Below are 17,853 nucleotides of genomic sequence, written 5' to 3' on the forward strand. Positions count from 1 at the left end.
CCAAAGAAATAAATAGAGGACGTCTTGGGCTTCAGAAATTATCGAGAGATCACAACAGAAGCCAGAGAACTCGAGAGAGAATCAAGACGGAGTTTCCCGGGAGCAGAGATTGAAGAATCGTCGTCGAGAGATCGCTGCGAGTCTTCTTTATCTGTTTCTATGTTTCTTCTTATTGATTTGAACTCGTTTGTTGTTATGGGTTGTGAGTAGTCGTTTCACTATAGCTAGGGATTTAACCTTGTAGGGATTTGTTTGGTTTTTATTTTCTGAAACTACGTTATCGATACTCTTCGGTTTAATTGAATTGAGTTTATTGCTTTTGATCTTCTTGGCTAGTTGATTGATTGATTTTAGATTCTGATTTGCAACGAGAGTTGAGATTAGATTCGGAACGAATTCATTGAATGAATTGATTAAGACTATTGAGAGATAGGTTAATCGATTTAGGAGCTGTGATAGTGATCGTTAATGCATTTGATATTTTAATCTATTAGGTTGAGAGATCGATAGGTTAAATTATTGGATAGTGGATTTAGGACTTGAGAGAGCCAAATCTGATTTTAGAACTTGAGATCCCTGTTTAGAGTTCGATGTACGTAGATTCTCCATCCTTAGAAACAATCCCTGCGCGTTAAGGTTATCCCGAAGCTACGGTGGTTTAATTATCTGATTTTACTTAGTTTATTTATTGCTTTATTTTCGGTATTCATCTATTCCATCTGCTATTTCCTGATCTAATTCTTGGTCGAGTCTTGTTCCTAGAGTTAACTATTCCCTGTGTTCCACCCTGGTACTATAGTTGATCTGTATCCTTGCGATATTCGCTGTATCTAGGTTTTTATTACTTGAGCTTATTTATACACCTAGATTTGCGTTATCAAGTTTTTGACGCCGTTGTCGGGGAATAGTTTAGCGTTAGGATAGAGATTCCTTTGAATCTAGATCCTCTCTCGTTACTTTTATCGCGTTCCTGATCTATTCTAGTTCGTTGTCCTAATTTTCTGGTGTGTAGGTTTTCCGGTGTATGACCAGGAGTTCTGGGCCTGACAACCTAGTCCCTTTTGATCCAGAAATCGAGAAATCTGCCAAACGCATTCGGAAGAAGAAGAAACAACAGAAGAAGATGGAGGAACGTGCTTTAGCTGTCGAGAATGACAATGACACTTATGGGGCATATCTTCAGCCCAAGTACACTCAACAGTTCTCATGCATTCGCCGGCCCGATATCGATCGCAATAAATTTGAATTCCAGCCGGCATTCATCAGTATGCTCAGCTCATCGACATTTAGGGGCAGACCTAATGAAGATCCAATCCCCCATCTGACTCGATTCAAACTGCCATGTCAGTCTGTGAAGATGGTTCAAGGAGTCACCGATGAGTCACTTATGCTGATGGCTTTTCCATTCTCTCTAATGGACGCTACATTAGAATGGCTCTACACATTGCCACCAGATTCCATCTTCTCTTGGGATCAGATGCAAGAGAATTTCATGCAGCGATTCTTCCCTGCCAGCAAAACCCATCTCGCGAAGGAACAGATCAACTCTTTTAATGCAGGAACCCGATGAATCTTTGCGCGAGACTTGGGATCGGTTTCTTGGATATCAGCGCCTCTGCCCTCATCACGGTTTGGACAAGAGGTACCTTATCTCCACTTTCTTGCAGGGTCTAAAGGAAGATACTCGAGTCCTCATTCGAGTTGCCTGTGGAGGAAGCCTCAATGAGAATTCTTTTGACTTCATCGAACAACAAATCACGAAGATGGCTAACGAGTGTGCTCCCTCCCACGAATTCGTCAGAAATATTGGCTTTAAAGACAACCGTACAGGTAAGGAAAGTCCATCTGAGATACATGCTTTACGTGCACAGCTTGCCAAACTTAGAATGCAGGTAGAAAACGCCCATCAAATCACTGATCTGGACGCTCCACGAGACGAGTACGTGCATGAGGATGTCAGCTACGTCGCCAACAATCCGTACTCGAACACATACAACCCAGGTTGGAGGAATCACCCAAATTTCTCATATAAGAACTCCTCCAACGCTCTAAATGCACAGCACAACAATTTCGGTGGTTCATCTATCTCGGGCTCCTCTCAAGGAAATCAATCTCAACCCCGAAATGCCGACCATCATCAGAATCCAGTCCCTCAACACTACCGAGCTCCCCGTCAGCCTCAGCAAAACTTCGGCCTGCCTCCATCTCAATCACAGGCAAGTCCTGACTCTGACATCAAATCTATGCTTGCACAACTTATGCAGGGTCAAGAAGCCATTCGCACCGAGATGCGAGAACATCAGCAGAAGACCGACGCCCATCTCAAGCTAGTCGATAACCAGATAGCGCAACTTGCTACCTCTGTCCCTTCGCGACCTCAGGGATCACTTCCCGGGAACCCGGAAGCAAACCCCCGAGAGTACTGTAACGTTGTATCCTTGCGCAGTGGCAAAGAGCTCGCTAACCCTATCATCACATCTACGGAAAAAGATCAGTGCTCTAACTCTACCCCTACATCTTTTCCTGACCCCATAGTTGTTGAAAAATCGACAGAGATCTCGGGCGATGAAGAACGCGACGTATACATTCCACCGCCACCACGTCCGCCTCCGGTTCCTTTCCCTCAACGACTGAGGAAAACTAAAGAAGACACCCAATTCGCTCGATTTGCTGACATGGCGCGTAAGTTGGAAATCACTATGTCGTTCCACGAGGTTATCACTCAGATACCATCCTATGCCAAATTCCTGAAGGACATTCTCACAAAGAAGCGCGTCATCGAGAAGGAAACCATCACGCTTAATCCCGAGTGCAACGCCATTCTTCAGCACGATCTGCCACCGAAAATGTCGGATCCAGGTAGCTTCTCGATTCCCTGCAAATTGGGAAATGTTTCTATAGATTGTGCTCTTTGTGATTTAGGTGCCAATGTAAGTCTCCTACCACTCTCCATCTACAAAAAACTCAACGTGGGAGAACTCAAACCGACTCGCATGGCTCTTCAACTAGCTGATCGTTCTGTCAAATACCCTCTGGGTATTCTCGAGGACGTTCCGCTGAAAGTAGGCGATTACTACGTACCGGTCGATTTCGTTGTGCTTGACATGGACGAAGACGCAAAAATCCCGATTATTCTAGGGTGGCCATTCTTAAACACTGCAGATGCCATTTTCCACGTTTGTACCGGCCAACTGACACTCAAGATCGGCGACGAAACGGTGGAATTCACGCTCGACCAGAATTTCAAGCAACCATCTACAGTGGACTCTATATGTTACATCGACTTGATGGATGCTTTAGCCGATGAGGTACTCTTTGAATTTCGTGATTTCGATGCTCTCTCTATTGCTCTTCTTTCTAAACAGGGTTGCAGTACCTTCACAGAGCCTCAGATTCACGCATACACATCATTCCTGGACAGTTTAGACGAAATGCCATGCAACACAGCCGTGTCTCATACAAACACGGACCGTGTCGATATTCTGCCGAAAAACATCGAACGAGACACGCCCGTGTTTGCCAACAGCTCAGTCCATGTTTCATGCAACACGGACCGTGTCAAATGCCTGAGCAATTTTGCGAAACAAGACACGCCCGTGCATCATTCTGGGCTAGCTCATGCACAACTCGACACGGCCGTGTCGAGTGTGAACTCGAACCATGTCGAGTCTCAGATTCATCTCCAGTCTGTTCCTTTGTTCGAACCGTTGCCCGTCTTCGCCGCCAAATCAACCTCCATGCATCATCTACCTGACTGGGACCCTGCAATAGCTCCGAAACTTGAACTAAAACCCTTGCCCATTGGACTCAGGTATGCATTTCTCGGTCTCGATTCCACTTATCCTGTTATTGTCAATGCTGCCTTGGATGATCTACAGCTCGAGCGTCTCCTCACCATATTGCGAGAGTACCGGAAGGCTATCGGATACACTCTAGATGATATCAAAGGTCTCAACCCTTCATTATGCATGCATCGAATTCATCTGGAGGACAATTCCAAATCATCCATCGAACATCAACGCCGACTCAATCCATCGATGAAAGAAGTCGTCAAGAAAGAGGTACTAAAACTTCTGGATGCAGGTATCATTTACCCTATATCCAACAGTCCTTGGGTAAGTCCGGTTCAAGCCGTCCCAAAGAAAGGCGGTATGACGGTGATCAAAAACGACAAAAATGAGCTGATTCCGACAAGAACAGTAACAGGCTGGCGTATGTGCATCGATTATAGGAAGTTAAATGCGAACACTCGCAAAGATCACTTCCCTTTACCTTTCATTGATCAAATGCTTGAACGTCTTGTTCTTCATTCCTATTTTTATTTTCTTGACGGCTACTCGGGATTCTTTCAAATTCCTATTCACCCCAATGATCAGGAGAAGACAACTTTCACCTGCCTTTACGGGACCTTCGCCTATCGGCGCATACCATTTGGGCTTTGCAACGCCCCCGCTACTTTTCAACGATGCATGATGGTGATCTTCTCTGACATTATTGAAGATTCGATAGAAGTGTTCATGGACGATTTTTCTGTCCACGGACCTTCCTTCGAAGTTTGTTTGACTAATCTTCGTAAAGTTTTGGATAGATGTTTGCAGGTCAATCTAGTGCTCAATTGGGAGAAGTGCCATTTCATGGTACAAGAAGGCATCGTTCTCGGACACAAAATCTCTGACAAAGGCATCGAGGTTGACAGAGCTAAAATCGAGGTGATCGAGAAATTACCGCCCCCGCACAATATTAAGGCCATCCGCAGTTTCCTTGGTCATGCCGGTTTCTATCGTCGTTTCATCAAGGACTTCTCCAAAATCACCAAACCTCTTACCGATCTCCTCTGTAAGGATGTACCTTTCATTTTCACTAATGATTGCCTTGCAGCTTTTGAGACGCTCAAAAAGGCGTTGATTTCCCCGCCCATCATTCAACCACCAGATTGGGATCTGCCTTTCGAAATTATGTGTGATGCCAGCGATTATGCAGTAGGAGCCGTGCTTGGACAACGACAGAATAAAGTACTTCACGCGATCTACTATGCCAGCAGAACTTTGGATGATGCCCAGGTAAACTACACTACAACTGAGAAAGAACTGCTTGCTGTTGTCTTTGCATTTGAAAAACTCAGGTCATACCTTGTCGGCTCCAAAGTCATAGTCTACACCGATCACGCCGCTCTGCGACATTTGCTCTCCAAGAAGGACGCTAAACCACGCCTCATCCGTTGGATATTACTTCTTCAAGAGTTCGACCTTGAGATCCGGGACAAGAAAGGAGCCGAGAATGGAGTAGCTGATCATTTGTCTCGCCTTGAACTTCCAGAGCAACTTTCCATTGACGACAATCTTCGCGATGAGCATGTCTTTGCCATCTCTACTCTTCCAGAAGCTCCGTGGTATGCTGATTACGTCAATTACCTGGTAAGTGAAATTCTTCCACCAGATCTGAGTTACAATGCCAGGAAGAAATTTCTCCACGACGTCAAGGACTATTTCTGGGATGATCATTTCCTCTTCAAGAGAGGTACTGACGGTCTATTCCGCCGCTGCATCCCTGAAGGTGAGATCTTCAGTGTTATTTCCCATTGTCATTCTTCTGACTACGCAGGTCACTTCGCGACGTCAAAAACCGCGACAAAAATTCTTCAGGTTGGTTTCTATTGGCCCGCGCTCTTCAAAGATGTCCACAGGTTTGTTTCTTCATGTGACGCTTGCCAGCGTACGGGTAATATATCCCGTCGTCATGAAATGCCCCAACAATATATTCTTGAGGTAGAACCATTCGATGTCTGGAACATAGATTTTATGGGACCTTTCCCCTCTTCTTGCGGAAATGTGTACATTATGGTTACAGTTGACTACGTGACCAAATGGGTGGAAGTCCTGGCAAGTCCCACGAACGACAACAAAACTGTGGTGCGTATGCTCAAACGCACGATCTTCCCACGATTCGGTGTTCCCCGTGTCATCATCAGCGATGGGGGATCACACTTCATCAACCGCACGATCAAGGCCCTCCTGCTCAAATACGGTGTCAAACACAAGATTACAACGCCTTATCACCCTCAGACCAGTGGAATGGTGGAAGTTTCAAACCGGGAGATCAAGTCCATACTCGAGAAGACGGTATCCAAATTCCGAAAAGATTGGGCTCTCAAACTCGATGACGCCGTCTGGGCTTATCGCACGACATTCAAAACCCCCATCGGGATGACACCGTTCCAACTCGTCTATGGCAAGGCATGCCATCTCCCCGTAGAATTAGAGCACAAAGCTTACTGGACCATTAAGCACTTGAACTATGACATCAAATCTGCGGCCGAGAAACGGGTTCTCTCGTTCCATCATCTTGAGGAAATACGCCTTGATGCGTATGAAAACGCTAAAATCTACAAAGAGCGGACGAAGAAATGGCACGACAAGCACATCCTCCAGCGTCACTTCCAGGTAAACGATCTTGTCCTTTTGTTTAACTCACGATTGCGACTTTTTCCAGGAAAGTTGAAATCCCGGTGGTCTTCCCGTTCAAGATCAAATCTGTATCGCCAAGCGGTGCCATCGAACTATGGGATCATTCTGGAAGCTCATTCAAAGCTAACACGCAATGTCTGAAGCTCTACAACCCTGCTTTTCCATCGGACACGAGAGGAGCCATCGCCCTCTCTGATCCCGCAGAGCAATGAATCCTTGCCAAGTCCAGCTAACGACCTAAAACAAGCGCTTGTCGGGAGGCAACCCGACCCCGTATCCTTATTATATATTAGTTTTGTTTCTACCCGCTCATTGCTATATCTTCTCTCGTGGTCATTTCTGGCTATTGCAGGTCTCACGGGTCACCGAACTATTCATCTTTCATTTTTGGCCAGAATTCAGCACGGCCCGTGTTGCGTGTAACTCGGCCGTGTTCACTATTGTTCGATTCGGTGTTCCCCGTGTCATCATCAGCGATGGGGGATCACACTTCATCAACCGCATGATCAAGGCCCTCCTGCTCAAATACGGTGTCAAACACAAGATTACAACGCCTTATCACCCTCAGACAGTGGAATGGTGGAAGTTTCAAACCGCGAGATCAAGTCCATACTCGAGAAGACGGTATCCAAATCCCGAAAAGATTGGGCTCTCAAACTCGATGACGCCGTCTGGGCTTATCGCACGGCATTCAAAACCCCCATCGGGATGACAACGTTCCAACTCGTCTATGGAAAGGCATGCCATCTCTCCGTAGAATTAGAGCACAAAGCTTACTGGGTCATTAAGCAGTTGAACTATGACATCAAATCTGCGGCCGAGAAACGGGTTCTCTCGCTCCATCATCTTGAGGAAATACGTCTTGATGCGTATGAGAACGCTAAAATCTACAAAGAGCGGACGAAGAAATGGCACGACAAGCACATCCTCCAGCGTCACTTCCAGGTAAACGATCTTGTCCTTTTGTTTAACTCACGATTGCGACTTTTTCCAGGGAAGTTGAAATCCCGGTGGTCTGGCCCATTCAAGATCAAATCTGTATCATCAAGCGGTGCCATCGAACTATGGGATCATTCTGGAAGCTCATTCAAAGCTAACGCACAATGTCTGAAGCTCTACAACTCTGCTTTTCCATCGGACACGAGAGGAGCCATCGCCCTCTCTGATCCCGCAGAGCAATGAATCCTTGCCAGGTCCAGCTAACGACTTAAAACAAGCGCTTGTCGGGAGGCAACCCGACCCCGTATCCTTATTATATATTAGTTTTGTTTCTACCCGCTCATTGCTATATCTTCTCTCGTGGTCATTTCTGGCTATTTCAGGTCTCACGGGTCACCGAACTATTCATCTTTCATTTTTGGTCGGAATTCAGCACGGCCCGTGTTGCGTGTAACTCGACCGTGTTCACTATTGTTCGATTCGGTGTTCCCCGTGTCATCATCAGCGATGGGGGATCACACCTCATCAACCGCACGATCAAGGCCCTCCTGCTCAAATACGGTGTCAAACACAAGATTACAACGCCTTATCACCCTCAGACTAGTGGAATGGTGGAAGTTTCAAACCGCGAGATCAAGTCCATACTCGATAAGACGGTATCCAAATCCCGAAAAGATTGGGCTCTCAAACTCGATGACGCCGTCTAGGCTTATCGCACGGCATTCAAAACCCCCATCGGGATAACAACGTTCCAACTCGTCTATGGAAAGGCATGCCATCTCTCCGTAGAATTAGAGCACAAAGCTTACTGGGTCATTAAGCAGTTGAACTATGACATCAAATCTGCGGCCGAGAAACGGGTTCTCTCGCTCCATCATCTTAAGGAAATACGTCTTGATGCGTATGAGAACGCTAAAATCTACAAAGAGCGGACGAAGAAATGGCACGACAAGCACATCCTCCAGCGTCACTTCCAGGTAAACGATCTTGTCCTTTTGTTTAACTCACGATTGCAACTTTTTCCAGGAAAGTTGAAATCCCGGTGGTCTTCCGTTCAAGATCAAATCTGTATCGCCAAGCGGTGCCATCGAACTATGGGATCATTCTGGAAGCTCATTCAAAGCTAACGCACAATGTCTGAAGCTCTACAACTCTGCTTTTCCATCGGACACGAGAGGAGCCATCGCCCTCTCTGATCCCGCAGAGCAATGAATCCTTGCCAGGTCCAGCTAACGACTTAAAACAAGCGCTTGTCGGGAGGCAACCCGACCCCGTATCGCGGTGCCATCGAACTATGGGATCATTCTGGAAGCTCATTCAAAGCTAACGCACAATGTCTGAAGCTCTACAACTCTGCTTTTCCATCGGACACGAGAGGAGCCATCGCCCTCTCTGATCCCGCAGAGCAATGAATCCTTGCCAGGTCCAGCTAACGACTTAAAACAAGCGCTTGTCGGGAGGCAACCCGACCCCGTATCCTTATTATATATTAGTTTTGTTTCTACCCGCTCATTGCTATATCTTCTCTCGTGGTTATTTCTTGCTATTTCAGGTCTCACGGGTCACCGAACTATTCATCTTTCATTTTTGGCCGGAATTCAGCACGGCCCGTGTTGCGTGTAACTCGACCGTGTTCACTATTGTTCGATTCGGTGTTCCCCGTGTCATCATCAGCGATGGGGGATCACACCTCATCAACCGCACGATCAAGGCCCTCCTGCTCAAATACGGTGTCAAACACAAGATTACAACGCCTTATCACCCTCAGACCAGTGGAATGGTGGAAGTTTCAAACCGCGAGATCAAGTCCATACTCGATAAGACGGTATCCAAATCCCGAAAAGATTGGGCTCTCAAACTCGATGACGCCGTCTAGGCTTATCGCACGACATTCAAAACCCCCATCGGGATGACAACGTTCCAACTCGTCTATGGCAAGGCATGCCATCTCCTCTGTAGAATTAGAGCACAAAGCTTACCGGGCCATTAAGCAGTTGAACTATGACATCAAATCTGCGGCCGAGAAACGGGTTCTCTCGCTCCATCATCTTGAGGAAATACGCCTTGATGCGTATGAAAACGCTAAAATCTACAAAGAGCGGACGAAGAAATGGCACGACAAGCACATCCTCCAGCGTCACTTCTAGGTAAACGATCTTGTCCTTTTGTTTAACTCACGATTGCGACTTTTTCCAGGAAAGTTGAAATCCCGGTGGTATGGCCCGTTCAAGATCAAATTTGTATCGCCAAGCGGTGCCATCGAACTATGGGATCATTCTGGAAGATCATTCAAAGCTAACGCGCAACGTCTGAAGCTCTACAACCCTGCTTTTCCATCGGACACGGGAGGAGCCATCGCCCTCTCTGATCCCGCAAAGCAATGAATCCTTGCCTGGTCCAGCTAACGACCTAAAACAAGCGCTTGTCGGGAGGCAACCCGACCCCGTATCCTTATTATATATTAGTTTTGTTTCTACCCGCTCATTGCTATATCTTCTCTCGTGGTCATTTCTGGCTAATTCAGGTCTCACGGGTCACCGGACTATTCAACTTTCATTTTTGGCCGGAATTCAGCACGGCCCGTGTTGCGTGTAACTCGGCCCGTGTCGATTTGAACACGACCGTGTTCACTATTGTTCGATTTTCACAGAGATTCTGCACGGCCCGTGTCGATTTGAACACGACCGTGTTCGATTTGCGAATTTTTGACAGAAAATCTGCACGGCCCGTGTTCTACTTCAACACGGCCGTGTTCGTTTTGCGAATTTTTGACAGAAAATTTGCACAGTCCGTGTTCTGACTCAACACGGCCGTGTTCGCTTTTTCAAACTGCGCAAGGATACAGCATTACAGTGCTCTTGGGGGTTTGCTTCCGGGTTCCCGGGAAGTGATCCATGAGGTCGCGAAGGGACAGAGGCAGCAAGTTGCGCTATCTGGTTATCGACTAGCTTGAGATGGGCGCCGCTCTTCTGCTGATGTTCTTGCATCTCGGTGCGAATGGCTTCTTGACCTTGCATAAGTTGTGCAAGCATAGTCTGACAATCTGTTTTTCCCATTTTGACAGTCCTTGATGCATTTTAGCACATCATCTAGTAAATCTGCATAGAAAAACTGCAAAAACCCGATTTCAGGTGATCAGTTAGAAGATTCATGAGCGATAGAGTAGAAATCTCTTGAGAGTATAGATGAACCTGGCTTAGTTATCTAAGCGCTCGAATGAATTGTCGGACTTATCCGAAAAGGTAGCTTGACCTGAGGAATGATCTATAGGTTATGAGATGAGTCGTTGCCTAGGATGAAAGAGGGAACGAAAGCTTTCTATATATTTGATCAGAGGAATTTATCAATCATGTGGTCATAACTTTTCAAAAAGATATAAAATAGATTTAAACTATTTAATTCAATCTAGTTTAACATTGATTGGTTAAAATATAACATAAATGATCCATTTACACATATTGTTATTAATTTATAGTTTCAATAATTTAATAATCGATATAAAGAAGTGTATTAATAACTGTTAATTTGTATTACAGTTTTAAATTCTATTGACTCATTTTTTGAGTTTAACATTTCAAATTTAATGAAATTGAGTGAATTTTATATAAACATTTTAGCTTTGAGAATAGATTTTATCGAAAAAATATATTTTAGACAATTACAAATAAAAATATTATGTATAGATTTCAAAAAATAAAAAAATGTAGCATTCAGTTGTAAAATATAAATATTTTTTAGATGATACATATTATTAATTTTTTTATTTTATATATATTTTAATTGTGCCCCCATTAATTTTTTGTTCTGAATCCGCCACTGCATATATATATATACATAAATATATACATATAAACACATGAATAAAATATTAAAATTGAAAATAAAAATAAATACATACATACACATATATATGTATGTACATGTATACATACATACATATATATACACATAAAAATATAAACACATATATACATACAAAATAAAAAGTTAAAAAAATAAAATATATATACATATATGCATAAGTATATCTACACATATCCATACAGACATGTATATATATACATATATACATGCAAATACATTCATATATACATACATACATACATGGATATATATACACACACATGTATAAATATACATACATATAGATATATAAAAAAATAAAAAATAAAAAATAAAAATACATATATACCCATAAAAATATAAACATATCTATATAAAATGAAAAGTAAAAATAAAAATATATACACGTATATGCATAAATATATGCACATGACTATACAAACATGTATTACACATATATATATACAAACACATTCATATATACACACATATATATAGATATATATATACACATACACATATACACAAATATACATACATATATATTGACATATAAATAACATATTAAAAATTAAAATTAAAAATATAATAAAATATAAAAAATAAAAACACATATATACATACACGTAAAAAGATAAACACATATATACATACAAAATAAAAATATATACATACATATATACACATATACACAAATTAAAAATTAAAACTAAAATATTAAAAATACATACATAAAAAAAATAAATGAGAATATAGAATTAAAATTATTTCTTTTTAATTAGTAATATTTGTATACATATATCTACATATAAATCCATATAAACATGTATATATATAACATATACATAGGTATACGTGTATACACAAATACATATGAATATATATACATACATATATATGCACACATACATCTATATACATATATATTTACATGTATATGTACATATATACATACATATACATCTATATAATCATGTATACATGTATATATTTATAATATTTGTATATACACTTAATAAATACAAACACACACATATATAGATATACATATAAAATAAAAAGTAAAAAACAAATAAATATATATATATATGTATATGTATATGCTTACATATATATATATATAAACATCCATTTAAACATGTATACATATAAATATATTCATATAAAAACACATAGATATACATATATATTAAAATATATACACAAATACATCGTCATATACACATATATACTTCTATACACAAATATGCATATATATATACATGCATACAAATGTGTTTTTAAAATATTCATTACTTTTTGTAACATTAAGCGATATCTTTCAAATGAGAATAAGGTAGAGAACCTCGAGTTAGCGCATATATATAGAAATGCATAAAATTAAAGAAGAATAGATACATATCAATCTTACATTTTCATACACTCCTCAAGAAATCCGTGATACTTTTGTGCATGTCCACTGCATCAACATAATATAAAAATATATTAACCAAATATTTCTGCAACAACATAATAAAAAAGAAATTATCCAAATGTTACCCATGAACCCAAAAATAAACTAATACGAGATGTAAAAAGAAACGATGTTAAATAGTACACACAATAATACACTAAAAATGAAATTAATTAAAGAAATAGACATAATAATTATGCATTAATGTTTTTGGCCACCGTTTCTTTTTTTTAGTGGGGCAAATGAATAGTTGGCCAATTAATTTGCATACGTAATAAATTTATAATTCATATATTCACGTACAAAATAAAATTATGTTACATTTCGTAAGTAATTGTGTTATACCCAATTAATTTTCTTGAATTATTATTATAAGAGATTTAAAAATTTCGATAGATTATTAAGGACTAATAAATAGGGGTATTCAAGTTGGCCTAATGCGATATAAAAAGACTTTTATTTTATGACTTTAATGAATTATTTATTATGTGACTTTTCATTAAAAGTTTGCTTGTCCCCTCCTTCCCATAACAATCGTACCGTTATTTTTTTGTGCAATTATTTTGTTGTTATTAAATGTGTATATTATTAATCCTTATTAGTTTTAATAGCCAATGACAATTTAGAAAATAGACACATAGGATGTTGATGTGTATAAACCAATCAAAATTTAAAAAACTGCCATGTAGATTGATGAGGTGGCTTCACCAGATTCTTTCAAACACAATTATTAATATATATAGATTTTTGATAGTCTATCTAAAGAGAACATTAACATGAGTTATTCACTCAAAACCAGAAGAATCAAAATACAAAATCTATATATATTAAAAATTGTGTTTAAAGAATTGTGGTGGTGACACCTCATAATCCACATCATCATCTATGTGGCAGATTTTTCAATTTTCTATTGTAAATAAAGTATTTCAATATTGAAATAACCGAAGAAAATACAAAATATTAGTTTTAATGGTGCACGTTTTTTTTATACCCTCACATTCTTATCATATTAAAATTAATCATTAAGTTTAGTTTTAATGGTGAACGTTTTTTTTTTCATATTCTTCCACTCTTATCATATTAAAATTAATCATTAAGTTTTTTCATCTATATATTTTTTAAAAGCTATTAACAGATTATGATAGTTTAAAACTTTTTCTTTATTATATAAAATCAATTTAAACCTTAGTTTTAGTTATAAAAATTGTTAATATTGGGAGGAAATCACATTGTTAATATTTTGAGCAAAACACGTTAAAAGCAATAAACAGATTTAAAATTCCTATAAATATCTCTTTTATTTATTATATAAAAAATAAAAGTCATCGAAACATTAGGAAATAGAGAATTTTAAGTGTGTCCAAGTTGATATTTATTGCGTAAAAAATTAATGGAGCAAAACGTATGGTGTCAAAGACGTCGAACAATCATATTAATTTGTGATTTTGAAAATATTTCATCGATGACTTCATATCTCCTTAGCGATTCGGTCGAAGACAGAATAAGTAGAAAGAACAAAAGATAAGTTTATTAATAAATGAGATTGATTCGATGCATGAACTTTCTGTTTTTTTCTTTGTTTGAGTTTTATATATTTAAAGTGAATCATGTGGTATTTGATGAAAATAAGATATTTGATCAAAGCAAAACTGTCAAAAAATGTGCAAAAACGCATCTCTAATCCCAAATGGATTTTCGGAGTGATAATAGAACATATTGTCAATGAAACAAAGATACGTCACACTGGTCATATCATTCAAAATTTAACATTGGTCATAAAAGTCACACTAGTCACACATGTCATAGTGATCACCCCGTTCAAAATTTATTCTGGTCATACTGGTCACACTAGTCACATTGGTCACATTGGTCACACTGATCACACCGTTCAAAATTTATTATGGTCACACGGGTCATACTGGTCACACCGTTCAAAATTTATTATGGTCATATAGGTCACAATGGTCATACAGATTACCTAGTCACACTGATCACACAGATCACACCGTTCAAATTTTAAATTCTGGTCATATTGGCCACACTGATCACACATGTAACACTGATCATATAGGTCACATAACTTGATATTAAACTCTAGTTACACGGTCACACTGGTCATACTGGTCACACTGTAATTCTGATCACGCTGGTCACATCAGACACACCGAATTTTTTTTTTATAATGGAGGGAATTTTTAAAATTTTAAAATATTTTTTTTTATAGAAATCCGAAAACTACTATTTTTCCTCCCTCCTTTAAATTTTCTGTAGTATTGTGTCAGGTTCTTTATTTATGGTTCCCACATGAGTGGATATTATGGGAAAAACATAATTATAAGGGTAGTATCTAAAGGTGTTTTTTTTGTCTTTTTTCAGAGGTATGCACTGAAATCAATGTTGCAAAGTAGGGATATTTTTGAAGTTTGCCCTTTTTAAGTTTACTCTATTTTATTGAATTACAAAATTACCTCATATTTCAGATTCTGTATATACATAAACGTTTATATGTTTGTAAGGGGAAGGCAGAAAAAGGAAAACTAAATGAGAAAAAAAAACTGAGTGACTAAGCATAGAAAAAAGTATCAAAAGAACAACCAACTGTTAAGTTTCATCATACGGAGGATTTAAAGTTTCGTTCTGAGAAATCTTATAAATTCAATCTTTATAAATTTTAAAACAAACATTCACATTAATATTTTTATTTTTCACATGCCACATCGGATTAAATGGAACGTTAGACCATCAACATTGCAAAAATAACCTCCAAAATGCAAATCACTTCAAGTATATCCTTGAAAATTCTAGGATCTCCAAAAATACTTTTCAGCCTAAGGATACTCTTGAAAATGAACTAGTCTCATCTATATCATTTACCGAACCTTAGATCCTTTACAAAAAAATAATATTTCTATATTATTTCATATTTCCAATCTCATCTATATGTTGGAAGTTTTCAATAACTGCCCATATTAGAAAACTCCTACGTTAATAATTAGTGGTCCAATACTTACTCAATGTTAACTGCATGATTAACTGCCAAATATCAGTTTTTTCTGATAGGGAAAAAACTATTAAAAGGGTATAAATCTGGGTCCCTAGGCTAAGCAACAGACAGAACAAATACACCATCGTTTGTGATTGCTATAGTTTAGAAGAATTCAGATTTCAACTCAAGAATTTCAATGGTTGGAGGTATGTTTTTCCGATTCAGAATTTTATTTTCGCATTCATGATCTTGTATGTTAAAGTGATGCATATTGAAGATCATGATTTAGATGAGTTTAAAGAATTTTTAAACTTACATTTGGTATCAGAACTTCAGTTATCCTCTGCCTTGAAAAATTATGTTGTTCATGAAATCTGATAGATTAAATAGTACATTTTAATGCATCTATTATTATTATTTTTTTTTAAAAAAATTATGTATTCCATTTTGTTAAGGAATATTTAGTTTTATGATGCATTAATAATTTTTCATCCAAATTTATGAATATGTAAAATAGTGGATGAAATCTTCTGATCTTTTCTGTGCTAGATCATTTAGAAATTTTTGTAAAAATACCCATGATATATATATATATATATATATATATAAATATATATATATATATATATATAATACATTGGTGGTTCTTCGAAGTAGATCTGTGGTATTTGTCTTCGTTTCTGTGATTCAGCGATGTATGGTTATGTTCTCGGATTTGCTATCTATAGCGACATTTATGAAGGCGACCTTGGTGATGACCGTCAGTCATGGTCACCACCGGAGTTATAATTGTCGTTGAAAAAAAAAAGGTAGAGAACAGAGAAAGAGCCGCCGCTGAATGAAAAAATGAATCTCAGATAACGAAGGCTAGATGGCTAGGGTTCCTGATTTATTTTATTTAAAAAAAAACAAATTATTGAGAATGAATCTCAATTGGGCTTGAACTTGGGCCATGGCTTAGATTGGTTGGAACAACCACTAGGCCACTAGGCCGAAGTTGTATTTGAGTACATTATTTTTATATATTTAGATTCGTAAATGAATAAATAGTATGGGGTCAGGTTCGAACCCAGAACCTTGGCTTTATGTATGGGAAGGCATAGCCACTGGGCCAAACCTATGTCTCGCTATTATATTGTCTTTATTTAATATATGTCTTATTATCCGAGGATTGCCACAGCATATCTAATGAGAATAAAATTATACATAAATTTGTTATTGGATCATATTTAGTTAAAGACATTGATTGTAATTAATCACATTGATATAATAAAATTTATGCCACAGGAAATTTTATTATATTTATGTAATTAATTAGGGTGAAAAGTCGATTATATTTCTTGATTTATCCACAGGGATTGAGAAACGAATATAATCCGATGGTTTCATCATTAAGCTAAATGAATCTATTTGAATTAGAAACTTAGCCCACAGGCAGTTTTTATGTCATATGATTCATATTGTTGATGTTTTTACATTGATAAAACGTCACATAAAGTTGCCTTAATTTTGTTAACATAAGCATGCATATTGATCTGTTTTGTGCAGTTTTTCAACCTGTGAATGTCTCCGACATGAAATGCGATATTCCCGAGCTCAAAGGGGATAACTATAAGGTGTGGAAGGAGAGAATCCTACTTCATTTGGGGTGGATGGACATTGACTATGCTATTTAGAAAGACGAACCGCCTCCGATTACTGAGGAGAGTGTGCCAAAGGAGATTGAACTTTATGAAAGGTGAGAGCGATCTAATCGCCTCAGCGTTATGTTCATAAAGACAAACATCTCGTCTGACATTCGGGGTTCGGTCGAGCAGTATGACAATGTCCGTATGCTACTGAAGGCTATTGATGAACAATTTGAGTCTTCAGATAAGACGTTGGCGAGCACCCTGATTATGAAGTTTTCCACTTTGAGGCTCACCAGTACCAAAGGAGTGCGTGAACACATCATGCAAATGAGGGATTTAGCGGCTCAACTCAAAACACTTGAGGTTACCATGTCTGACTCTTTTCTTGTGCATTACATTTTGAACTCTTTGCCGCAGCAATACGGACCCTTCAAGATCTCTTACAACACACATAAGGATAAATGATCGATCAACGAACTGTTGAACATGTGTGTTCAAGAGGAAGGGAGGTTGCTTATGGAAGGGGGAGAGAGTGTG

The 17,853-nt window shown here is 38.7% G+C and overlaps 2 protein-coding genes across 2 annotated transcripts; both read left to right on the top strand.

The window, feature by feature from the left end:
* The first annotated feature begins 1,763 nt into the window (after positions 1–1,763).
* On the top strand, positions 1,764–9,279 carry LOC104807112. Its single transcript, XM_019201791.1, has 6 exons — positions 1,764–4,206; positions 4,681–6,440; positions 7,410–7,634; positions 7,787–8,059; positions 8,174–8,380; positions 8,956–9,279. The coding sequence occupies exons 1-6, from the start codon at positions 1,764–1,766 to the stop codon at positions 9,277–9,279; spliced, it is 5,232 nt and encodes a 1,743-aa protein (XP_019057336.1).
* Positions 9,280–9,334: 55 nt separating this feature from the next.
* Positions 9,335–9,787, top strand: LOC104807115. Its single transcript, XM_010532227.1, has 2 exons — positions 9,335–9,539; positions 9,600–9,787. The coding sequence occupies exons 1-2, from the start codon at positions 9,335–9,337 to the stop codon at positions 9,785–9,787; spliced, it is 393 nt and encodes a 130-aa protein (XP_010530529.1).
* The last annotated feature ends 8,066 nt before the right edge of the window (positions 9,788–17,853 follow it).

Source organism: Tarenaya hassleriana, unplaced genomic scaffold (genome assembly GCF_000463585.1).
Source record: "Tarenaya hassleriana unplaced genomic scaffold, ASM46358v1 Cleome126, whole genome shotgun sequence".
NCBI lineage: Eukaryota > Viridiplantae > Streptophyta > Magnoliopsida > Brassicales > Cleomaceae > Tarenaya > Tarenaya hassleriana.

Coding starts and splice junctions, on each gene's coding strand:
- LOC104807112 (XM_019201791.1), top strand. CDS start 1,764: ATGGCTAACGAGTGTGCTCCCTCCCACGAATTCGTCAGAAATATTGGC. Junction 4,207..4,680: donor TCCGACAAGAACAGTAACAG/GCTGGCGTATGT, acceptor TCTCTGACAAAG/GCATCGAGGTTGACAGAGCT. Junction 8,381..8,955: donor TCCTCCAGCGTCACTTCCAG/GTAAACGATCTT, acceptor TTGCTATTTCAG/GTCTCACGGGTCACCGAACT.
- LOC104807115 (XM_010532227.1), top strand. CDS start 9,335: ATGGCAAGGCATGCCATCTCCTCTGTAGAATTAGAGCACAAAGCTTAC. Junction 9,540..9,599: donor CGACAAGCACATCCTCCAGC/GTCACTTCTAGG, acceptor GACTTTTTCCAG/GAAAGTTGAAATCCCGGTGG.